This window comes from Mustela nivalis (genome assembly GCF_964662115.1).
Source record: "Mustela nivalis genome assembly, chromosome: 14".
Lineage (NCBI taxonomy): Eukaryota > Metazoa > Chordata > Mammalia > Carnivora > Mustelidae > Mustela > Mustela nivalis.
The window spans coordinates 13871017-13896899 of record NC_139033.1 but is presented as its reverse complement, the minus strand read 5'-3'; the positions used below and the strand labels follow the sequence as shown (position 1 = coordinate 13896899).

General features: G+C 51.1%; 1 protein-coding gene across 4 annotated transcripts in view; it reads right to left on the bottom strand.

Annotated features, from left to right (window-relative positions):
- The window catches only part of DNAH10 (dynein axonemal heavy chain 10), a 134850-nt gene that overhangs the window by 20533 nt on the left and 88434 nt on the right, over positions 1-25883 (bottom strand). For all 4 annotated transcript variants that reach the window (XR_014302639.1, XM_082698590.1, XM_082698589.1 and 1 more), the window contains exons 46-57: positions 24811-24963; positions 23219-23479; positions 21470-21642; positions 20382-20475; positions 19707-19874; positions 18934-19122; positions 15209-15380; positions 11873-12076; positions 11194-11274; positions 8301-8498; positions 7674-7835; positions 5792-5966 (exon numbers count right to left, since the gene is read on the bottom strand). Coding sequence is in view for 3 of the 4 variants with exons in the window: in XM_082698590.1 (XP_082554716.1) it covers positions 5792-5966; positions 7674-7835; positions 8301-8498; positions 11194-11274; positions 11873-12076; positions 15209-15380; positions 18934-19122; positions 19707-19874; positions 20382-20475; positions 21470-21642; positions 23219-23479; positions 24811-24963 (2030 nt within the window). In the remaining variant the exon portion in view is untranslated. The remainder of the gene's footprint in view (positions 1-5791; positions 5967-7673; positions 7836-8300; positions 8499-11193; positions 11275-11872; positions 12077-15208; positions 15381-18933; positions 19123-19706; positions 19875-20381; positions 20476-21469; positions 21643-23218; positions 23480-24810; positions 24964-25883) is intronic.

Below are 25883 nucleotides of genomic sequence, written 5' to 3'. Positions count from 1 at the left end.
CACCGAGACCCCCAGTAAAGGGCCGAGCATGCAGCAGCACCGGTACACACGTTCAGGACCGGGAGGCGTGCTAACTGCACTGGGGGCAGAGGCAGGGGTGCTGGGCTCCCTGCTGCTCTCGAAGGCTCTCCACACCACGTGAGTCCTGCAGACGCCAGACCACGGAGAGAGCCAGGAGCTTCAGGAAAACGATGGAGAAGAGGTGAATGGAAGGAGGGAAAAGAGGGAAGAGGGGGAGGTGAGAGAGGCCCCCTGAAGGTGACCTAGCAGGGAGGGGGAGGCGGGCAGGGGCCCAGCCATCCCCACAGAAGGCCTGACCAACCCAGAGGCGAGCAGGAGGGGGCGAGAGCACGAGAACAACCCAAGCAGGGTAGAATTATGGAGACGGTCTCTACTGGGCAAACGCCCCAGCCGCCCCGGCCCCAGGACCCCCGCCCACCCGCCTGCAGAAAGAGCAGCGAGAAGGAGCGACGCAGCGCAGGGACAAGCCAGGGCAAGGGCTCCAGCACGAAGACCGGTGATTAAAGTGGTGGTCCTGAGTCACCAGGGAAAGGTGCAATTACACCGGCATTAGGTGCTTGTGAAAGCCCACAACGCTGTCAACTGTCTTTAAAAGGCTTCCTTCCAGGGCGGGGGACGGAGGCCAGGCCCAGGCCACTGATCTTTGAAGAATCAGAGGAGGAAAGAAGCGGTGAAATGTTCTCAGACAGAAGACGAAAAGGACCCCAGCCCCAGTGAGGGGTCCTGAGCGCGTGGGCAAGTTGTAAACCATCCAGCGTTCTCGGGTTTCCCACCTGCAAAACGGGGAGGCAGAGCCGGACCTTCCCGCTCCCAAACCCTGCGAGTCTGTGAAAGGGACATTCTGGGCCATCAGCTGACAAGCTAGTCCCTGGAGCCGTGTTTCTACAGAAGGTATTGCTGTCGTAACACAGGACAACTGAGGTATTAGTAATCCTGAGGTTCTCAGTCTGGGAAATAGAAACATTTTTGTTTCATTTCCTTTCTCCTATCACAAAAGAAACTCAGGAGAGGGCGCCTGGGTGGCTCAGTGGGTTGAAACCTCTGCTTCGGCTCGGGTCATGATCCTGGGGTCCTGGGATCGAGCCCCGCATCGGGCTCTCTGCTCAGCAGGGAGCCTGCTTCCCCCTCTCTCTCTGTCTGCATCTCTGCCTACCTGTGATCTCTGTTAAATAAATAAATTAAATCTTAAAAAAAAAAAAAAAAAGAAAGAAAGAAAGAAAAAAGAGAAGAATCTCAGGAAAGAGAGAGGAGGAGGATATGCTGCCCTCCCTGGAGGGAAAGAGTCATCACAAATGCCACTCCCTACCTTCCCTCACTCTAATCACCCCGAGGCTCCGACTGTGTCTGCTTTTCCCTCAGCCCAAGCTCCTGCCAGCCTCAGAGAGGGCCCCCCTCTAGCCTCCATCCTAGAGCTGCTGGATCCCTACTCTCTAGTCCCAGCTCAGTATAAATGTCGCTTTCAAGGGACGCCTGGATGACTCGGTCATTAAGTGTCTGCCTTCGGCTCAGATCATGACCCCAGGGTCCTGGGATGGAGCCCTGCATCAGGCTCCCTGCTCAGCGGGAAGCCTGCTTCTCCCTCTCCCACTCCCCCTACTTGTGTTCCCTCTCTTGCTGTGTCTCTGTCAAATAAATAAATAAAATCTTCCAAAAAATAAGTACATAGATATATAAATGTCCCTTCTAGGGAGCAGGGGAGGCGCCTGGGTGGCTCAGTCAGTTAAGCATCTGACTCCTGCCTTTGGCTCAGGTTGTGATCTCAGGGGGTTGGGATAGAGCCCCACACTGGGTCCTACACTCAGTATGGAGTCAGCATGAGTTTCTCTCTGCCTCTGCCCCTGCCCCTCACCTGCCTCTCAACTAAATAAACCTTTAAAAAAAATAAATGTCACTTCCTGGGGAATACCTTCCCCAACTCCCCACCCCCCAGACTAGGTGAGGTTCCCCCATTATCCATAGTCATGGCAGCAAAGACCGTCCCGCCCTAACTTCTTGGGTGATTTTCCTGTACACGTGGGATTCCTGCATGAATGCCTGTGCCTTCCCGAGAGTGTCAGCTGAAGGTATTGAAGGCCTTGCCTGCCCGCTCATTGCTGCTCAGCCCCAGTGCCAGCACGAGGCGGGGGGGATGTAGGCAAAAGAATGGAAGGAAGAAGAGTAAAATTGGGGGCACCTGGGTGGCTCAGTGGGTTAAGCCACTGCCTTCTGCTAGGGTCATGATCTCAGGGTCCTGGGATCGAGCCCCGCACTGGGCTCTCTGCCCAGCGGGGAGCCTGGTTCCCCCTGCCTCTCTGCCTACTTGTGATCTCTCTCTCTCTCTGTCAAATAAATAAATAAAATATTTTTAAAAAGAGTAAAATCGCAAGCCATTAACGAAGCGAGCCTTTTGTACTACAGAGGATCACCCACTTCTGATCTTCATGACTCCTACTCTCCCTGCCTTAATATCTGATGATTTCAACAAAGAGGACTGAGCATTACAGAATGAAATTGTCAAGATGTCAGTGCTAGCTCACCACATGTAACATCCAAACAACCTAAAGGAGGCCAGATTATAGTCACCTGGAAAAAATAAAATTGGATCCAGATTCACAGTGAACCCCTAGAAAACCCAAAAGATCAGATATTTCACTGTACAGAAATGAACTGTCAAAGTATGGGAAGAAATCATGGGGAAATTGTTTTACAATCCTACAGTTTTAAAAGGCCATTTAAGTATGACATGATATCCAAAGGCCACAAAATAAAATATTGCTAAAGTCTGTCATGTAAATACAAAAGTCTTATATACAGCAAACACAAACACACACACAAACCTCACAATCAAACTCAAATGGCCAATGAGCCACTGGGGAAAATATCTACAACTTGCATCATGGCTAAAAAACGGATCTCCCGGGTACCTGGGTGGCTCAGTGGGTTAAGCCTCTACCTTCGGCTCAGGTCATGGTCTCAGGGTCCTGGGATTGAGTCCTGCATTGGGCTCTCTGCTCAGCGGGGAGCCTGCTTCCCCCTCTCTCTGCCTGCCTCTCTGCTTACTTGTGATTTCTCTTTCTGTGTCAAATAAACAAATAAAATCTTTGAAAAAAAAAATGATCTCCCTATCACATAAAAAGCCACTGGAACCGAAGGAAAAAAAAATGAGCACTAACGATTTAACAGATAAACATGCAAAGCATATGAACAGTTCACAGAAAAAGAAATACACATGACCTCATACACATTTTTCACATATGAAAAAAAAAAAGGCCAATGTCACTCGCAGTAAGGGAAATGCACATTAAAACTACACAAACACCCCTTTTTATCCACAAAACAAGCAAAAATCCAAATGCATTATAATGCTCTCCACTGGCGAGGCTATGAGAAAGCAGGCACTAATGTGGATTACCAGGGATTGTGAGTTCCACCACCAGGGAGAGCATTAAGCAGCAACTGTAGACATTATAAACACACACACCCTTGGACTTGGGAGATTCCACCCTAGAAATGTAACCTTCCAGTGGACTTGCCCAGCTGCACAATGAAGTACGGTCAGGGTTATTCTTCTGCCTTTGTCAAGGTAGAACACTGGCAAGAAGCTGAAGCTTCATAAATTGGGGCTGGTTAAACAGATGACGACAGGGCCGTCCAGTGGAACGTGGTGAACTCTTCTCAAACATGGGGGGACGTTCATCACACGGCAACACGCAAGAGATCTCCAGAACACACTGTTCACCAGAGAAGCCAAGATATAGGAGAATGTGTACAGGATAGGACCATTTACACACCCAAAAAAAGGAGGAAACAAGAGCACTCGGGCATTCCTTGTTCTACCACTAACCTTCAGAATCCAAAGCCGGGACCTGAAGAGACACGTGGATATCTGATTGCCTTGATCATAAAAATTTTCTGGATCGGTATGTGAGAGCAGAAAGGCAGTGGGTACCTGTTGTGTGGGGGGAGGGGAACTAAGCTGATGGGGCAGGTGGGAGGGGCTTTCACACGTCATTTTGATGCCAGAACCGTGATCCTAGCTCATGCTTACTTGGCACCGACAGCGCGGTGAACCCAGTCCTGGAGCTCTTCCTGTAATAGTTCAGTCCGTCGATCCTCCCAACAGCCCTGATGTCATGGGGACCATTATCATCATCCCCATGTCACATATCAAGAAACTATAGCACAGAGAGGTTAAGTGAGTTGCCAGAGGTCACACAGCCCATAAGAGGCAGAGCCCCGCATGAACATATCATCTACTCCAATAATCACATTTTTAAAGATTATTCCTTTTAGGTCTTAGGCCATTTCCACTTTCTCAGGGATGAGCTGGGCCCCCCATCTCACACCTGTCTCAGACGTGATGCAGGCATCCCTCGTTCCGGGTGGGGACAGGTAGAGAGCGCTCCGTTTAGCTCCCCATCTCTCCCCTCCCCCTTGCGCTGATGTGGGGACCCACAGGCCCTTCTTGCCAAATGAATCCCCTTCAAAACGTCTCCTCAGCTCTCTGCTCTTACAGAATTTTTCTGCTGCTGACCTGGGTATGGTGCCTAAAATTTATGTAACTGACAATTGGCTCTTTCCCTTGAAAACGTGCATGCTGACGGTCTGTCCCCCAGCACAGCTGGCTATGACTTTCTGCTTCGTTCTGGTGCCTCAGTCTGAATGTCTGACTCACATCATTGCGACTTTAAAACGTCCGTCCTTATAACCTCGTTCAACCGTGCGTCACGGAACTGAAAGAATGACTTCTTGCCAACACAGCAGAGTCTGCCGATGACCTCCCAAGAACTGCTTCAGTCCCCTGCCCTGGAACCAGCCAGACATTCGGTTCAAATCCCCAAGTATCACTAAAGAGCAAACAACCAGGGCACAGCCTTCGACAGAGGAAACCTGCTGGGCCTTTAGGAAGAGGAAGAAGCACCGAGAACAAGCCTCGTTCTGCCGGGAGCCCAAGACAGTCAAGTAGCGACCTGGAAATAGGAGACTCTCTCACCGGAGGCCTGACGGTAGGGCCAGAAGGACTGAATCCCATCTGACAACAAGGATGTCACGGGGACAGCTGAGGGGCTGAGGGTTGCAAGCGGAGCTGTCGGGGGGAGTTATTGGGGGGAGCTAGGCAGACAGGGCAGTGCGCCTTCCTGGCTTCAGTCTCGGTGCTAAATTTACCAGGGAAATCCCTTAACGGGGCCCCAGGGTCAGACCACACAATGCAGGGAGAAAGCTCCCCCACCAGCCCCGCACCAGGCTCTTGTTCCTGGAAGTGCTCTGGTGGTGGCAGATGCAGTCATGTTATAGGTTATTTGCCAAATGCCTGGGGACCCCAGCGAGGAGCCCCTCTCCCCATCCTTCTCAAGCCCATTTGGCTAGAAATGGGGCCAGGCATCCCCTCTTGGCTCTCAGCTCATGGCCCGTCTCTGTCACACTCTCTTCAGCAGGGCACTGGTCCCCTGGGTCAGGTGCCCTATGGCTGTTTAGGGCAGATACTGCTGCGGGGCTTCCTGGGGAGAGCACTGGCCCACTGGGCTCTGGGACTCTGCCTCCTTCTATGAGACAGCCTGGGTCCAGAGCCAACAGGCCCTGCTCCCTCCTGGCTGGGGGGGACCTGGGGCACCCCAACTCCCTGCCCAGGGCCCCATCTTCCTCATCTGCAAATGAGGACAGAACCCACAGCCTTAGAAAGCACTCAGCCCAGTGGCCGGGCCAAGACGGAGCTCCGATAGTGTCTGACCACCAGGAGGAATGGAATGGCTGTCAGGAGCGCCACACACGCACGGAGATCGCCGTCGGTCACCTGATCTCCGTCACGTCTGATTTGTCCAGCTTCTGCAGCTCCAGTTTGGCGGCCTCTAGGATAGGCATGACCTCGGCGAGGGCCATCTCGGCCTCCGCCTTCTCCACCGCAATGATCTTGTTCTGCTCTTCTATCTCCATGGCTTTTTCCTCTGCGAGCTTCTTCTTTTCCTCGGCTGTGGGGGGAGAGGCTGGTGAGTGAAGATGCCGGCGTGGAGAGGAGAGACCACCACCACGGAGACAAAGCCACACACAGCCCGCCAAGGCCAGTGCTGGGCTGTCAGGGCATCTAACACTCTTGGGCCAATATGGCGGCCTTGGGTGTTCCTGCTAGAGCAGAAGTTCTCACCCAGCATGGAGTCTCCAACACCAGGACCGCTGCTGACTCCGACTGGCCCAGCCACGTCCCGCCACTCCATCCCACGGGACAGCCCCCCAGCCCTGCATAGCTGGTGTGAGTGGAGGACACCAGGGCCGCCCTTCCGGTCTCTCTGGTTCACAGAGATCTCTCTTTGCTTCTCATCACTATCTTCAAGGTTGGTTCAGACCCCGCTGAAAAGTCACCCCTCGTATGGTGGCCTGCCCCTTCGGTCACTCTGGATCCTCTATTTGCTTCATGTCACTGATCGAAATCGGGCATTTCACTTAATTGTTGGCTCACTGATTGTCTGGTTCCAGTCACTGGAACGCAGGCATCTCCCCGAGGTCTGGAAGCCCGATCCCTAGCACAGAGCTCGGCTCATGGTATCTGTACTGGGCTGAAGAGTGTCCCCCGCCATCCACATCCACCAGTGACCTCAGAATGTGACCTTATCTAGAAAGAGGATCTTTGGACATCTAATGAGTTCACGTGAGGTCATACTGGGTTGGAGGGTCCTGAATCCAATGGCTTATGTCCTTAGAAGACAACCACATGAGGGAAGTGGCCACTGGCACCAGACACTGAGATGAACCTAAAAGCTACGGTCTGCCAGCAAACGCGGAGGCTGGAAGAGTCAAGGAAGGGTCGTCCCCCAGAGCCTTTGGAGGGAGCATGGCCCCCTGACACCTTGAATTCAGACTCTGGCCTCCAGAACTGTGAGAGTAAACTTCTGTTGTTTGAAGCCCCCCAGCTGTGGCCATCTGTTTGGGCAGCTCTAGGAAAGAAGTACACTGCCCCTTATCTGGGTGCACCCAGGTGGGACTGGAGCCCAAGGACTTGAGCATCACAGCCCTGCTCGTAACCACTTCGGTGTGCTGTCATCCTGAGTGCGGGGTCCCCCGCTAAAGTTCCAGCAGACTCTGCTTCAGCGAACGGCCTCAGGGAACCCATACAGTGGGTTCTTGACAAACGTATGCTGGATGCCCTCGGATTTTCCAGTGCGGCGTCCTCTAGGGAGCCACGCCCACAGTCAACAAGCAAGCGTCGACTGAGCCTCTGTAGGGGGCAAAGCGTGTAGGGGCCCTAATGCTCTGCGGGATCCTGTCCCTGGGAGAGATCCTGGCCCTCGGAGAGATTCTTGCTGGAGCAGCAGGAGGACAAACGCATGGGGAGAAGGAAGCAAGGTCACAACCGTGAAACCGTCAGAACTGAACAGCAGAGCAGAGACCGTCGGCACTGCCAGGGTGCCGGGAAGACGGGTCCGTAGAGCAACTATCGCAGAGGAGATGGGCCTGGACCAGAGCCGTGTGGCAAGGAGGGCCAGAATGACTGCAGGTGATCTCAGAGCTGAGGGGACCAACGGGGGCCCTCAAAGCCCCACACGCAGGAACACATCACACTCAGGAGAAAAAGGGTGGACTGACAGGTGGCTTCTCAGGGATGTCCCCCAGTGGAGCTCTGTCCTATCTAGGGGAGCCCTGCTGCCCCCCCCAACCCTCCACTGAGCTGGCCCCACACTGACCTATGGCCGTGTTGGTGGCGATCTCCTCCAGCAGCGCCTCGCAGGCAATGGACTTCTCTGCCAGCACGACCTTCTGCACAGCCAGCTTCTGGTTCAGCTCGTCCAGCTGGATGGTGGCCTCCTTCAGCTTGTCCAGCCCCCCCTCCAGACGCTTGCATTGAGCTGTGGAAAGAGAGTAGCTGTAGTCCTCACCAAGGTGGGTGCGGTTCCCCACACACCCGGGCAAGCATTCCAGGGGCCTCCCTGGGGATTCAATCCACTGGGGCTCAACCTAAAAAATCATCTTCATGAGACATCAGGCAGCATCAAGGACCTCCACCACCGTGCCAGGACCACATCAGCCAAAATAAATGGATTTCTGGAAACAGCACTTTCAAAACCATTTTCCAACAGAGTGTTGGGAAGAGTGCAGGGAAGACACAGAGCTCCAAAGTGCACAACTCAACACCAACAAAGAAAAATATGAGCGAGCCAGGCCTCTCCCACCCAGACGAATCGCTCTGGGAAGTAAAACCTGGAATGTGCTGCACATTTGTCTTCATTAGCTCCTGCTAACGAAGCATTTGCTGAAAGACGAGGTCAGCACTTGGATCCTACGTGTTCCCCATCCCATTCCCCACATCTTACCTGTGTTATACTGAGTTTTCTCATCCAGCAGCTTTGAATACGTGTTAATAAAGTCCAGGTAGTTTTTGGGGGTTACATAGTTGCTACGCCTCAATTTCTGTAGAAATTGTTTGCTGAACTCATTCACGGATTCATGGACCAAAACAACGTGCTCCACCACACCGTCTGTGTTTTCCGCCGGGATCATCGGATTAGTCCCTGAAGAGAAAGGAACGGGGAAAATGCCTCTGAAGTGGTGGGAAATCATCAGCAGGCTCCTGAAGAGTTAAACACGACGTTCCTGTCTGACCCAGCAATTCCGCTCCGAGGCATGGACCCACAAAGCCCTGAAAATGTCAAGACTCTTGCAGACAACACTCATGGCTGCGCTACTCGTGACAGTGGAAGGAACCCAGTGTTGGTCAACAGATGGCCGGATAAACAGAATGCGGTCCATCCCTACGACAGAAGAAAGGAAACTCTGTCCCGTGACACAACACGGATGAACCTCAAGAACAGGCTAAGAGTAAGAAGTGAGGCCCGAAAGGACATATGTTGCACAATTTGACTTCATACAGAGTCTCTAGAACAGGCAAATTCAGAGAAAGAAAGTAGTTGGGAGGTTATGGATGGGGGCCTGGAGCTGGGGTGGGGGGAATGGGAAGTTGGTGCTTCACGGGGACAGTTTCCATTTTACAAGGTGGAAGGTCCGGAGCTGGACAGCCGTGGCAGCTGCCCAAGAATGTGAATATGCTTCACACCTCTAACTCGACTCCTGAAAATGGTTAAAATGGCAAATTTTATGTTACAGATGTTTAAGCACAATAAGAAGATGATATAAAAATGTTTAATAGATGGGGCGCCTGGGTGGCTTAGTCAATTAAGTACCTGCCTTCAGCTCTGGCCATGATAACAGGGTCCTGGGATCAAGTCCCACATCAGGCTCCCTACTCGGTGGGGAGCCTGCTTTTCCCTCTCCTTCTGTCTGCTGCTCTGCCTACTTGTGTTCTCTACCTCTCTGTCAAATAAATAAAATCTTTTAAGAAAATGTTTAATAGAGAAAGCAAAAGAGCACCTGGTTGGTGGCTCTCCTGGACCATGGGACCAATACACGCTCTGCGGGCAGGAAGGTCTGTCTCCTGGGCTGGCTATGCCACTGTCCCAGGAGGGGGCCAGGGTTTTCAGGAGGGAAATGCACCCAGTGTCACTGCTGGATCCCTTGTGCCTGGCACACAGTGGGCACAAAGTGGGCCTTCCTCTAAGTCTGTTGAAACCAACCATCATCTCTTCCACTGCTCAGATCACAGCCCTCAGACCACCCAACAGACAGCACAACACACTCCCTGCCACGCAGAATGGGCCTGCAACTAAGAAGAAGGAAGACAGGATTGACCAAACGGAACCATTCAGCCAGAGGCTGCGGGTTTGATCTGAAATTAAATGAGGGGCCAGAACACCACAGCCCATGGAGAAAAACCCTGCCTCCCAAGTATCCACACTTTGGAGCACGGTTAGTCCAACACCAAGGAATCTGTTCCAAGAAAAATAAATTCTAAGCGAATTCCACATGGTGTTCTTTAGGACACGGAGCTGCTGCGTGGTGATGGCAAACCAAAGTGCTGCAAGCGCATGGGGACGTCTCCCGGGCGTGCGGGGCTGGTGGACCACACAGGACGCGCCCATCCCGCTGCCTGGTTTTGTAAGCGCAGTTTCGCGGGGACACAGATCCAGCGGCAGACGTGAGTAGCTGCTGCAGAGCCTGCGTGACCCACACAGCTGGAAATATCTATCACCTGGTCCTTTACAGGGCAAGTTTGCGGATCCCCCCGTTAGAGGATGAGTCCTATGGCTAACACAGAGCCACACTTGTCTCTTTCCCCTGCATGCTAAGTAACATTACGAGTGCTCCCTGGGTGAACCGACAAGTGACTCATTTACTGAACATAGAGGTAGAAGGTGGAAACTATTTGCAGACCCACACAGTGTCATTTGATGCCAAGATCCAGACAAAAAAAGCTTTTCCCCAAAGATACATGGACTTGCTTTCTTATTCCGGAGAGTAAAATTAATAATCAAGGACTTAAGTGTTTGAAACTTCTGAGCAAATTCAGCACAGATTATCAGTCTCCTGAAAGGTCCTCCGGGCATCCTTTGAGTCAGGGATCAGCCCGCTTTTCCTGTAAAGAGCTCGGCAGTGAAAATGCAGCCTCCGTGGGCCGTATGGTCTCTGCTATATTTCCTCAACCGTGCAGTCAGGAGCTTAAAGCAGCCACAGACACCAAGTTCATTGACAAAAGAGTCTGTGTCCCCATCACAGTCTGTTTCCCGAAACAAGCCGTGGGTCCCATTTGGTCCAAAGACCATGATGTGCCAGCCCCTGCTCTGGTAGGGGCCGGATCCGTCAGACACCCCGCTGAGCATGGAGCCCCATGCAGGGCTCAGAGCCCAGGACCCTGAGATCCCAACCTGAGCCACAATCAAGACACTGAATGACTGAGACCCCCAGGTAGCCCCAGTGCCCTGTGAAATCCCTTTAGATTAAAACACAGTATCGGGGTGCCTGGGTGGCTCAGTGGGTTAAGCCGCTGCCTTCAGCTCAGGTCATGATCTCAGGGTCCTGGAATCGAGTCCCGCATCGGGCTCTCTGCTCAGCAGGGAGCCTGTTTCCTCCTCTCTCTCTGCCTGCCTCTCCGCCTCCTTGTGATTTCTCTCTGTCAAATAAATAAATAAAATCTTAAAAAAAAAAAAAACACACAGTATCAACCAAAACACACTGACAAACTTCCAAAGCCTTCGTGGCCATGGGGGCGAACGGTGAAGGGATCTACTGGACCAAAATTCAAAGTCAGAAAAGTGATAACAAGTCCTTTTGTTATACCATTAGCGGGCCCCACCCCCATTAGCGGTCACGTACCTAGAAAGGACTTAGCGACAGCGAGGAGGGCTTGAGAAGGCCAAGGCATGAACCAGTCGATACCAGTGTTATTTACAAGACCTTGAGAGGAGGGAGACACAAAAGAGATGCTCACGGACGGGGACACAATCTTCAGCACCAGGCACGGTGGTAGAAGTGCTGCATGCGTCCAAGGCTAACAGCCAGAGCAGAGTTTCTCAGCCTCAGCATGGCAGATGTTGGCCTGGACGGTCCTGCATGGTGGGGTGTCTGGGCAGCACGGAGCGTTCAGGGGCACTTGGTCTCTACCAACCGCATGTTGGTACCACGCCCCGCAACCCACGGATGCAAGCCGCGGAAATGTCCCCAGGCACTGGCAAATGTCCCTGAGGGCACCAGTAAGGTCACCCCCCACTCCAGAACCTCTGCTCTACAGGTCAGGGACTGCATCTTCCCTGAGGCTGGCAGGATGGTCCCAACAGAAGAGAGAAGAAGGCTCAGTACCTGCCACAACCAGAGCCTACGAGCCTTTCCTGGTGGGGGGGAGACAGCGCCCCCTGTGGGCAGCCCGGGAGCCTGCTGGCCACCAGGTGGGACAAAGAGGGGCCGGTCCTACATGGCAGGGCCCATATGCCAGCCCCGGGGACCACCCCGAGTTTTGCTCTGCCGGGGATGGTGATGTAGGCTCAGCCCCGGGCACCTGGGAAATTCCTGCACCGGGTCCTCAGGGTGTCCCCGACCGGCGACATGCCCAAGACAATGTGCAGGTTGTTGGCACTCTTGTTCACGAAGTACTGCCACACGGACTCCTTGGCCGGGCCCATGCCTTGCTTCAGGGCTTCGGGTCCGATCTGACTGAGGATCATCTCTTTCTCCTCTTCCGGGAAAAGCGCGGGTATGATTCCTGGAAAACAAAGACCAACGCTGGGTTCCCCAGCCTCGGGGTTATCATCTCTCTAGGCACCGAAATGACAGAAGCACAGCATCCCCGGAAGAGCAGGGCACACCAAGACCAAGGAGCAGGGCCTGCGCCCGGGCACTGAGCCTCCCTTTGACCCTCAGTCTTGTCGGCAAAATGAGAGAAATAAATGCCTCCCGCTCACCTGGGAGGTGATCACGAGTGCCAAACCCAGGATACTCAACCGGGGGCAAGTGTGCCCCCTAAGAGACATTTGGCAACGTCCGGAGACAAGTTTGGTTCTCCCAGCTCGGATGTGTGTGTTGGGGGGACATGCTAATGGCACCGGGGCAGCGAGAGGCCAGGGTACAGCCAACTGGCCCGGGACGCCCAGGAGAGCCACTGACGTCAGCAGGACCAGGGATGAGAAACCGCTGCCAGGTTTAACCGCTCCAGAAAATATATTAATAACCTTGACCATGTTGGGTGCTATTTAAGTGAGGCCCCCAGGAGCTCTCTTGGCCTTCACAGAAAATATAGCCCAGACCTACAGTGGGGCTTACAGATACAGAAAGCAGGGCTGACCCGTCCCCCTCTGCTCACCAGCCTGCAACCCACGTATGCAAAGTCTGATGCCAACCCAGGGCTTCGTGTGTTAAATGCCACGTCCGTAGCCCAGACCGTAGATGCCCCGGGCTCTCAGGAGCCTTGAAGCCACTGCCGCCAAGGAGAGGCTTCTTGGGGGAGGGAGATTCCATGTGGCACAGGAGCCAAGATCAGGAGGAAACGGACAACTTGGCCCTAGCCTGGCGTGTGGAGCTCTGCTGTTTGTGCACAGGCCTGCCCCCTTCCTACCTGTGCCCACTTCCTGGCCTCTCATCCCTCTTTTCCTTTGGAAAATCACTTCCCCATTCTATGCCTGCCTGTGGTTTGGGTGGTCTGCCCCATCAGGACCACTGTGAGCTCGAGGGTTGGGCTCAGGGGTGGGCATGGGATCCGAGCCTACCCATGGGACCCCTGCGGGGACTCCAGCCGCAACCCCTGCGCAAGTGAGTCTTGTCCACCTAGGCTGAGCCAGGAGGCTGCTAGAGAAAGGGGCAGGGAGAGTGTGGCAGGAGAAGAGCGTGGGCTAGAAGCAGGGGCAGGACAGCCTGTAGGGAGGGAAGGGGAACTCGGGCTGCAGAAACAGAAGTCCATCCGCAGAGACCCAGAGCACCGAAAGCGTGGGACGGAGGGAACTGGTGACATGCACGGACAGCCAGGTTGTAGGAAGCAAGGAGAGGAGCAGAGAGATGCGTGTGAAGAGTCAAGGTCAGAAATGATGAGGGTCTGGCTTTGACAGAGGGTCAAGGGGATGCGAGAGAAGAGACAGGTTTCGGAGAAATCCTGATGTGGGAGAGGCCAGGAGTCGACACACGCCGCGGTTCAGGCCCAGTGAGAATTCTGGAATAACGAAGTAAACTGGGAAGGTGCAGTGGGAGCCCGCTGACGACAAGAAAGCAGCCAGAGTCTCACTAGCTGCGATGTTGTCTTACTATAGCTACATTGTTCCAAATTAGTAGCATGCCTTCTGGTTAAATATCTGATGGGTTCCCTACAGAACCAAGCTGAGCCAGCAGGCCCGGGGCTGTTCTCCTTATAAAGGCTTGTGTGCAGGGTTGCCCCCTGGCCAGCATCCGGGAACCTGGACTTTGGGAGGGGTCCTCCCGCCGTTCATCCACCCAAGTGGCTCACCTACAAAGAGTATGGCCTGTGCTGACCCCACCTGCCTCCTCCCTGGAAATCTGGAACTCTGGTGGGAGCCAGGCAGCAGGTGCTTATGTGACCAGCCCCCAGGGAAGCCCCTGGGTGCTGAGTCTCTAAGGGGCTTCCCTGGGAGATCATACTGCCCATGGGGTGTCACAGTCAGAGGAGGGGGAAGCTAGCGAGTCCCGTGAGACTGCCCTACAAGAGGGTTCTAGAAGCCTGTGCCTGGCTCCCCAGACTTCCCCCCATGAGCCCCCCTTCCCCTTGCTGATGGTGCTTTGTGACCTTCTGTAATTGCATCATGGCCATGTGTTCTGCAAAAGATGGAGGAACTTGCCCCTGTTTCTCCTTCTTCCATCTCAGCCTCTGGCTCACTCCCCCGCTTCTCCCTGTACCTAGCGCTGGGCTCACCTGATTTCTCGCGCTACCCCCCATCCCCAGACGGTTCCATCCGTTCCTAAGGCTTGGGGAACCACACGCCAGTGATGCTGAAATCGACATCTCCACCCCGGGCCCCTATTCTGAGAGCCAGACCCCTACAATCCAACGGCCCATCTGCTAATGAACTGTGTTTCCCCCAGGAAGAGACGTTGAGGTCCTCAGAACCTCAGAATGTGACCTCACTCAGATACAGGGTCTTTTAGGAAGTCCTCCAGTTAAAATGAGGTCACTGAGATAGGTCTTAAAGCAGGACAACTGATGCCCTTGTTGTAAAAAGGGTTAATGTGGACGTAGCAACAGACATGCTGACCCCAGGAGAGCACGTAGGCACAACCCCGGCGAGGTTGTGGAATCAGAGAGACCAGCAGAAGCTGGAGAGAGGCCTGGGACCATCTCCCCCAGAGTCCCAGAAGGAACCACCCCTGCCCACACCGTGGTGTGGGACGTCTAGACTGTGAAACAATAAATGGTAGTGGTTTTAGATTTTTCCGAAGGGATCTCTACCCCCAGCGTGGGGCTCGAACTCACAACCCTGGGATCAAGAGACTCCCTTTCCGCTGACTGAGCCCACCAGGTGCCCCAAGTGTCCATGGTTTTCAATCCCCCGTCCTGTCATACTTCCTTACAGCAGTCCTAGCACACTAATACACGCTCTGACGTTCTGTTTGGATTCCTCCAATGTGTAACACACTCCACAGCCCCCGAATGGCACAATCCCAGACCCAGGTCACCTGTCACACTCTCCTGTTCTTACCTCCCTCTTGCCTAGACCTCACAGGGCAGCCAGAGGCACCCATGGAAACATGAGCCTAGACCACACTGTACCCTGAGAGTGACCCCCAGCCTCTTCTAAGTGATCCGCCAGGGCTATGCCGAGTGGCCCCTCCCCCCGCTCTCGTCCCCGTGCAGGGCATGTCCCACACAGGAGCAGCCCCCCGCCCCGACCGGCACCTGACGTCAGCATGTTGTTGATGAGCTCCAGGAAGCTCTCCTCGGCCACGTGGGCGTCCGTGAACAGGAAGATCATCGTCTTGTTCTCTATCCCGAGTTTGAGATAAAGGTTCTTCAGGTCTTCCCGGAAGTTGTTCTCCGAGTAGCCTCGGCTCAGAAGGATCTCAAACACCTGCCGACACAGAGCACGGCAGCGGTGAGACTGCCGGCCGGCGCCACGGTCACTGGCCAACCGGGCTGCGGGGGTGGGGCAGCCTGCGCAGCTGTCTCAGCGGCACGAGTGACAGCGAAACCGGACAACCCGGGCCATTTTCACAAACACTGCTGAGTGGGAAATGCGGGACGAAGGACACTGGGACATCCCTTTGCGTCAAACGAGCGGGGATAGATGTGTGCTGTGAGTGCACTCACGTGTGGGGGTGACAGTGTGTGCCGGGGACACAGGCCTGGGCAGACGGGATGACAGGATCACAGGAGTGTGGCAGAACAAAGGACACCTTCGGTCATTAAATGAATCATCTGAGTAAGAGGGCGGGGGGGACAGCCAGGAATGGGGATAGGAAATGGAGAGCAATGGACGGGCCAAGCCATGAAGAAAAAGGAAAAACAGAACACACACGCGCGCACACACACACACATACACACACACGTACAACCATAGTCCCCATCGGGATTTCAGTAAAAATGAGAGAGATCATGGGAAGATCTACAGGGAAACTAAGGAAGAAGCCATTTTAAATTCTTAAAGGTAAAAATCGTACTACACATGAAGTCGACATCAGTGCAAACAAGGACACAAGTCTCTGTCACCGTCACCTCCATTCACTTCCCTCGGCCCCGGGGCCTGCGCGTGGAGCTGCGAGAAACTGACCACCAGCTCCGAAACAGCTCAGAAGACCTACAGCCCCTCGAACGTCCACAGTCGCCGGCCTCCCCTCGACCTCAACTCACACCTGCGCACAGGGGCTCGTGCAGCCTCTGTTCCAATCATGTGGCCTTGCACAGCACTCAGGGCCCTTCCACACACACACACACACACACACACATGCACACACGCACATGGTCACACAGACCTTCATGTTCACACACACATGCTCAAGGGGACATGGATGACGTCCAGCCAAATATTTGGTCTCCGGTTCCATCCGACCACCCCATCTGTCCTGCCCAAGCGCAGCTTCTCCGCTGCGGTTCCTAACGCCACATGGCATGAACCAGCTCACTGGAACCCCCGCCCCCACCTTCCCTCCACTTTCTAGGGCATCACAAGAGCCCGGTTAGCCTTTCTCCTCCTCCCTGGACCTCAGGGGTCCCTCTCTGCCATCCCTTAAGTCCAAGATGCCCAACTGTGACCTCAGAAGAAAGTCATATCTGATTTACCCAGATCCATCAATAGAAAAACAAACAAACAAACAAACAAAACAAATCAACTGATCTAGAAAAATGTACAATTCTAAAGCAATTATATTTCAGCCACATTTTTTAAAAAGACTTATTTGAGAGAGAGAGAAAAAGAGCAAGCCGGGGAGAGGGGCAGAGGGAGAGAGAGAGAGAGAATCCCAAGCTGACTTCCCGCTGAGCACAGAACCTACAGGGCTTGATCCCACAACCCAGAGACCACCACCTGGGCTGAAACCGAGAGGCAGACCCTTACCCGACGGAGCCACCCAGGCACCCCTTGGTCATACGTTTTATCCAATTTTAAAGGTAAATCAACCAAATTTCTAGAAAATAGTTTCTAGAAAATCCTAGATCTAGATTCTAATTATCTAGAATATCTAGAAAATTCTAGATCTAGATTCTAAATTTGGTAAATCGACCAAATTTCTAGAAAGACTTTCTCAAAAATTCTTTTCTAGAAATACTTTACACAAAAGGTCATTTGCGAAATACCGCAAGCTAGACTCATTGAACGAACCCTGATTTTCTCTTCTGCACAGAGTTCTCACAAGTCAGTGAGTGCCTAAAAAGGCACCTCAAAGAAAGAAAAGACCAATGTCCAATGAGTGTATAAAAAGAAATTCAAACTGCGCTATGAATGGAAGAAAGAAGTACTTGTGTAAACTTACACTATTTTTTACCAATAATATTGGCAAGTTATTAAAATGACAACACCCAGTGTTGGCAAGAACGGATAATGGGACATTATCCGTAGCATGAATCAGGATAAACTTGTTGTGGCCGCTCCTGGTTGCTAATTAAGGCATTTAAAGGAACAAGGATGAATGATGTAATGCCACTGTCACCACCCAGATTAAAGATTTGCTTAAAAAAAAAAAAAACCCGCATTGTCATTCATGGTCTTGGCAATGAGTTTTTGGCTATGACACGAAAGCATAAAGCAACGAAATAAAAAATAAGCAAGTGTATTGTGTGAGGTAGGTCTTCAAGATTCAGCCTCCCTGCGTGGTACGCATCGCCCCTGGGAGAGGCCCCCGCGCGTGAATGACCGGCAGGCAGGGCCGGAGCTCACTAGAAGATTCTGAGGATGGCGTGGGGAAACAGGAACCCCCACACGCTGCTGGTGGAGCTGGAGAATGGTACAGTCGCTTTGGAAAATAATCTGGCAGCTTCTCCAACGGTCAAACATGGAACTTGCATATGTCCCAGCAATCCCAGCGCTAGGTGTCTACCAAGAGACACAACAACACGTGTTGACATGGTGACTTGTATGTGAACGTTCACAGCAGCATGGTTCACAGCGGCCGAAAGGTGGGAAAAGCCCATGTGGCTGTCGACGGATGGACAGATAAACAGAACGTAGTCCATCTAGACCCCAGCACACGGGTTCAGCCATAACGAGGAATTAAGGACCGGTGCATGGAGGGAGCCTGAAAACGTTACTCGGGGTGAGAGAAGCTGTCACAAAAGACCACGTCCTCTGGGATCCTATTCATAGGAGAGCTCGGGACGGGGAAGTCGATAGAGACAGAAAAAGTAGATGAGTGTGTTTTTAGGGCTGGGTGAAGGACGGAGAGCTAAGGGGCACTGGATGTCTTTTTTGGGGTGACAAAAATGTCCTCAAATAGACTCCGGTGATGGGTGTGCAGATATGAATATACCGACAAGCCCTGAGTTGCACCTGGTGAATAGTATGGCCAGTGAATTATATCTCCATAAAGCTATTGCTTTGAGCTTGTTTGTTTTCAAGAGATTCTAAGAACGGCCTAGAACTGTGTGGGCTGGTCATGCAGATAGAGCAGCCAGCTAGTACGTGGCTGACCCGAAAGCTGGGTCCACAGAGGTTTGGGGCCAAGCCGTCCTCCACACAGGTACACGTCACAAACCCCAAGACTGGCCAGGTCTGACTTTCCAGTTTGATCTGACATAGTCTGCACTCCACAGATCACGCAGAAGTTAGAGTCTTCGGACATTCAGTTAAAATAATAACAAGGGGCGCCTGGGTGGCTCAGTGGGTTAAGCCTCTGCCTTCGGCTCAAATCATGATCTCAGGGTCCTGGGATCGAGCCCCGCATCGGGCACTCTGCTCAGCAGGGAGCCTGCTTCCCTCTCTCTCTCTGCCTGCTTCTCTGCCTACTTGTGATCTCTGTCCGTCAAATAAATAAAACCTTTAAAATAATAACGAGGAAAAACAAAAACCTGTTCTACACTCTATGAGAACGCCATCTTACGACCTCTTACAGATCATTCCCATATTTGCGTGAACTACCAATGCCTAGAAATCCATTCGACAGACTTCTCTCTGGGAGGGCAGGCGGGTTCACCTCGCAGCCGGCTGTGAAGGCAGCCAGCCTGGAGAGAGACTGCTTCCCGGAGCCGCCGACCCCGACCAGCAGGGCATGGCCACGGTCCATTCGGATGATACGATGCACACGGGTCAGGTGCTCCAAGGCGTCATCAAAGAGAACCAAGTTCATTTTGGTGTTGCTTTCATTATACTCCTCGAGAATTTCCTGAAATTTAAAAAAAAAAAAAAAAAAAAAAGATTTTTTTTTTTTTTTTAACAGGATCACTGGATTTTAAGAGACAGACCTATTTCCTTTGGTCCAGGAGGAATGAGAAACAGAGGGTTGATTTTCTTTTCAATAATCTATAGTGGCTGAAATAATTAATTCATTTGGGTTTCGGGGACTAAATCCAGTGTGGACAGTGAAGGCTTTGATCTGCTGGTCTGCGATCGGCCAGCAGTGAGCCAAAGCTGGTTACAGGGCTCAAGGCATGAGTTAAAATGAAAATGACTATCAGCCAGCTGAGTGGTTCCCAAACCTGGCTGTGCATGGGAACCCTGGAACCTTTGAGGCAAGGAAACTCTCAGAGGGGCGAGCCCAGGGGCCCACGCATTTAGCACAATTCCTCAGGTCATTCCATGCACCCCTAGACATGCTCATCGCCAGACTGGACACAGGCCTGCGTTCTGAACCTTGAGACAGAGGCATGGGTGTTCTTCCCAGTGCTACCTCCTGAGCAGCTCTGGGCTCCCCCGAGAAGTGCCCCCCAGGAGATGTGAGCCCATGGAGAAGGTCAGCCCCACCCGCACCTGAAACAAAGCCTTGGCCGCCTCGTAATCCTGGATGTCTTCATAAATGCGCATCTCCCCTTCCTGCAAGGCTGTCCGGAAGTCTCCGAACAGGATGGGATCCCGCATCACCACCTCCAGGTCATCGTTGAAATGTTCCGTAACCAAGTCTCTTATGTGGTCTTGCACCTTTGGACAGAATGCCACTTAAGGACCCAAACCCAACAACAGAGATGGGCTAAAACGTTGTCAGAAAAAGAACATATGCTCAGATTATCCAAAGTCATTATTTTTTCCAGCCGCTCCAAGCTACGTAATAATCTACCCTCCCTCATCCGCCAACTTTTGTTGTTACTGTAATTTTCACCCGTTGGTGAACTATATTTAAAAGAAAAAAAAGGGGCGCCTGGGTGGCTCAGTGGGTTAAGCCTGCCTTCAGCTCAGGTCATGATCTCAGGGTCCTGGGATCGAGTCCCGCATCGGGCTCTCTGCTTGATAGGGAGCCTGCTTCCCTCTCTCTCTCTCTGCCTGCTTCTCCGTCTACTTGTGATTTCTCTCTGTCAAATAAATAAATAAAATCTTTAAAAAAAAAAAAAAAACTGGCCGGAGAGGAAGGTTCCTATACTGTTCATTTCACCTAGAGAAGAATTTTGTGGTTAGGGTTTTGAATTAGCTGGTGTATTTTGAGGTACTGACCAGCTGTTTGTCTGTTTCATTGATTAACCGATCGTGGAAGACCCTCAGACACTCGTTTCTCCAGACTCTCACCATCTGAGTCACTGTCTGGAACCTATGTGACAGGAGGGGCAAAGTCAGTCACGAAGTCATCTAGAAAGAGAAAGGCATTAAATGCTACTATTTCCAGAGGGATACACGGGTCGCAGAAAAGGACATTTCTATAGTCCTTTTCCTCCCCGGTCTCCCATTAATGAAATTTAATGGAAGTGAACAAATTAAGTGTAAAGACCATAAAATCACCATCTACAATTTATCCTCCAGTCGGGAAGAAAAAGAACATTAGCTGTAAATGACAAGTGACATAAAACGGGTACCTGATATGCTCCTACTTGCTGGAATGCATGAGTTTAAAATCAGCATCAAGGCCACTGGCAGCTTTTTTTTTTTTTTAAGAACCAGCTCCATCTGGCCTCAGTTCCCGAACTTTCTCTGGTTTCCGACAAAGAGCCTTCACTTCCCCCTACATACCTGGAGCTGTCTTCTCCTGAACGATCATTCCAAACCCTTCAAGGGTACCTGAGAATAAGTTTGGGCTCATGGAAAGCCCTCAATGGGAGTCCACAAAATTAGGACTATGCTTGCAAATGCTCAAAAGTATTCATTAACATAAACACGTAAGTCTAGCCTTAACAAGAAAATTTCTGTACTCAGACTTAAACCCTTTCTATCCTCTGTGCTTACTTCTCCCAAAGACACACATGATGGCACCAATCAGCAACCGCCAACAATTCATTCCTGAGCAAAATGCAACTTTAGAACAAGGAACGAATGATCAGTAGAGCAATCCCACCAAGGGGCTAAATCCACCTGTTCACGGTCCACTCCTCTGCCTTTCTTGGTTCCACCTGTCTTTAGGTCAAGGGCTTGGAAGTCTTCAGGCCTTAACCACATATTTAACTCTCCATTTAACATAACCAAAAAGACATTGGGTGAATAAGTCATACATTGATTCATCAAGTTCATGGACAAGTCCTCTGTCTTAAAAGAGTAAGAAAAAGCATCATCGTACCAATGGGCCACATGTTAGTGAGACAAAAGAAACTCACCGCTCTGGATTCGTGAGGACAAGACCGTTAAAAACTCGCGAGAGATCCCGAAGATTAAAGATGTAATGGAACTTGGATGGGGTGGGAGGCAGGTCCTGGACAATGGCTTTGGAAAGCACCAATGTGCAGAAAGTCAGCTTGTCGCTCACAGCCCTGATGCTTTCATGGAACACCTGAAAAATGAAAAGGCCCCCCCAAGAGTCTATCAATGGATGAATGGACAAGCCACATGGTCTATCCATACAGCGGCGTATTATCTGGCCATATCAAGGAGGAATGTACCGACACACACGCCACCACATGAAGAACCTTGAAAACGTGAGGTTAATGGAAGAAGCCAGTCACCGAAGACCACGTAGCATATGATTCCATCTATATGAAATGTCTAGAAGAGGGAAATCCACAGAGCACAGAATGCAGATGAGCGATTGCTGGGGGCTGAAGGATGAGATGACGTGACTGCTTTGGGGTGACAAAAATATTCTGGAATTAGGAAGTGGTGATGGTTGTACAACATTGTGAACGTACTCAACGCCAATAAACTGTGTCCTCCAAAATGGTGAAAATAACTAATCTTGCACCGTGTGAATTTTACATAATTTTTTAAGAGGAGATAAATAAGGGTGCCTGTGTGGCCCAGTTGGCTGAGCGTCTGACTCTTGATCCTTGGCTCAGGTCATGATCTCAGGGTTGTGAAACTGAGCCCTACATCAGGCTCTGCACTGAGCATGGAGCCTGCTTAAGATTCTCTCTCTCCCCGCTTTGCCCCTCCCACCCCAACTCATTCTTCTCTCATGCTCTCTTTCTTAAAAAAAAGAGAGAGAGAAAAGAAAATTAAAAGGTCAAAGAAACTTATCATCTGATTTGCTTTCTCTCCCCCCTAGATTTTCATATTCACTGAGAAGTTGACATGATGTGAAACCAAAACCCAAACCAGCACTCAGTTTGCATTTGATTTGACTAGCGTAGAACTCAGAATCGTGAAAGTGAATAGCTTAAGGTAGGGCATGAACATGCCAGGGGTCCACAGTTCCTACTGATCATACCTCACCATTTCACGCCTTTACGTTTCCTGCCTCCTGAAGATTCTGTGTGCACAAACTTCACTATAGGACGGAAACACCAGGATCAGAAGATCGTCATTTAAATGAATGGGTTCCATTTTGCAAGGGGAGGCGGCCAAGTTAAATCATCATCATGAGAGCGGTAACTAGTGTCTAATGAGTATGTGTTAGACATTGTACCACACATTTCATATGCATTTTTTCCTTACACTTTCCCGGAAACCCAGTGATATGGATACCATCATCATTCCTGTTCCAGATGAGAACCAGGTCTAGGAGAGCTGAAGGAACTTGCCCAGGGAGCAGAATGGGGTCTGACACCAGGGCCTGGTTCCCTAGTTGAGTCCCTGCTGCAATTCCATGTGAAACATGTAACTCAGGGCCTCATCATGACTTCTGTGGGCCCAAGACACTCTTGCCCTCTGGGCCTCTTCCTCCATGAAAATACATGACTTTATCTTTTATGAATGCACTGGTATAAAGATGAATATAATCCAGGCTAGACTATATTCATTTTTTTTCTTCTGGTTTTGAAATAAATCAAAACATTTCATGCACCACCACCACCCCCAAAAAAGGCCCCTGGGCCTTGTGCCTGCTGTGCCTAATGCCTAAGTCAACCATGCATACACTTCTCCTCAACACAAGGCACTCCAGTGTAGATGGCAAATTAAAAGCAAGTTACCGAAGTATGCCCTTTCAGAATGGAGGAATAAATTAAATGCAAAGACTCCTCTGAAGGAAATGGTACATTGAAGACACTGAACAGCGAAATAAATCTCGGATCAACTTCATTGCGGCCTCCTCCAGCTTCTCCCATCGCAGCGATAAAGCCAAGGTCCCGAATGCTTTTACAGTTCAGCTCCTTCCCACGGTCATATAAGAAGCCTCTTTCCAACAGTAGTTTCAGCAAGGCGATTGGCTGCTGTGTGCCATATTCATCCACCTTGATTGAGTTTTTAAAGAAAAGAGATAGTGGTAGTATCATGAAGTGGAACTCAGGGATGCCTTTGCTGGTCATCTAATTTGTAATTTTTTTTAAATCTCTCATAAGCTCCATGAGAGCAGGGACTGCTTATGTTTCGTTCATCACTGCATAGTACTGGACCCGTAAGAGGTACTCAAGAAACATATGTTAATTGGATGGATGCATGGATGGATAAAAGGGGGTGTGGGTGCGTGCACAGATGGATGAACAGATGCACAGATGGATGAGGGTGTGGATAGATGAATGGATAAAGAGATGGATGTATGGTTGGATGGATGGATGGATGGAGGAGGGGAAGGAATGGACGGAAGGATGGATGGATGGATGGATGGATGTGTGGGGTAGATGGATGTGTGACGAATGTATGGATGGATGATGGATGGAAGGAATGGATGGATAGATGGATGGATGGATGGATGGATGGAATGAATGGATAGATGAATGGATGGATGGATTAATGGATGGATGGATGGATGGATGGATGGATGGATGGATGGATGGATGGAAGGAACAGATGGATGGATGGACAAACGAATGGATGGACGGAAAGAATGGATGGATGGAGGGATGGAAGGAACTGACGTACAGATGGATGGATGGATTGATGGATGGATCGATGGATCGATAAGGGGTAGGGAGTGTGGGTGTGTGCATGGATGGATGAACAGATGCACAAATGGATGCATAAGTGTGTGTGCGTGGATAGATGGATGGATGGATGGATGGATGGATGGATGGATGGATGAATACTGGCTCTGCACATAGCCTATGTGGAAGATAGATTTTCAGAGGAAAAAACATGGTTCTGCAGGAATTACATGAACTAAATTTCAGTACTAAGAAAACTTTACACCTCTCAGGCTCTGGCCCCAGAAACACACTCCTCATGCATGCCAATGTTTCCCTTCCTTGGTAAATCCAGAGAAGTCCTTGGGAAGTGTCTGCCCTATGCTTCCCAAGTATATGGGACTGAGAACAATATTATCATCTAAGCTCATTGGGAAATCACTTACTCAAACATACGGTGTAAAGAGTTTGGAGGCTGCCTACTGCCTGCTTTACTCCTTCAAGAAAGCAAAGAAGGCCTCAGTAGGGACAAGTCCCTCTGGGTAAGAAGAACATTCCAGCAACATTGTCCCCTAAGCTGTCTCCCCAGAACCGGCACCCTGCAGGGGAGCTGTAGAACGAAGACGTGTTCTCACACTCACAGACTCCATACCCATACACAACAACACAAACTTAAGCACACAGTCTTGGCCACCGCTCCCTGCTCCCCAACCTAACGCTACCTTTGGCATATTCATATCGTCCATGAACACCAGGAGTCGTTTTCCCATGGGTGGGCCATACGTGTCTTTGGTTCGTTTTTCCACATTTGCTTCCAAATTTCTCTGGATATCCATCGATGTGGTGCGGGAAGAGAAGCTGACCATTAACACAATCTGCAACAGAGAAGGATCATTCCAGAAGTGGTCGTTTCTTCACCGTACCAGCAGGAAATGCTAGACGGTGAGCTACCATCAATTTTGCAAATCCACTGGTATCTGAACTTTTTTTATAGCCCAATGTGTGTCTGTCTGTCCTCCATTCTTTCCCTTTGGCAGGTGATAGTGAGTTGCTGCACGTGGGACTTGGGCACAATGCGGACAGGGTGGGGGGTCTTTGTTCTGCCCAGTTCTGGCTAGGAAACCTCCAAAAAGAGGCTTAACCTTTTAGAGCCTCGTTTCTCTCATCTGTAAGAAGAGTTTAACAACATCTGCTTAGACTACTTCATAGGGCGATTTAATCACAGGAGACAAAATCCGCAAAGGTGTTTACGATATGACAAGGTTAGATGGATGGATGTGTGGGGTGAATGGATGGATGTGTGGATGGATGAAACGAATGGATGGAAGGATGTGTGGACAGGTATGTGGAGGGATGGATGGATGGAAGGAACTGATAGATGGATGGATGTGTGGATGGATGGATGGATGGATGGATGGATGGATGGATGTCAACCATAAGTGACTATCGTGTCTGCTGCACCTAAGTGAAAAGGTCCAGGAAAGCATCTTTGACACCAACACCTGAAAGAAAGGGGAGGGAGACTCCTAGGTCCCTGTGTGGACAGCACAGCCTCACGCACAGGAAGTGCCCAGGACCTCTCACTGTGCTTCTTAGAGCAGTGAGTAAGAGTTCATTGGTCAGCGGTTCTCAAACCTAATCATGCCCCTGAGACACCTGGACAGCTTTGTGCCACGCACCTCCAAGGCACCCATCCTCAGTTCCCGATCCCATAGGTCTAAGACAGTGTAAGCAAGTTTTTAGGCAATACTCCTGCCCGAGGAACCACCCTTTAAGCACCACTGCTGCAGACCAC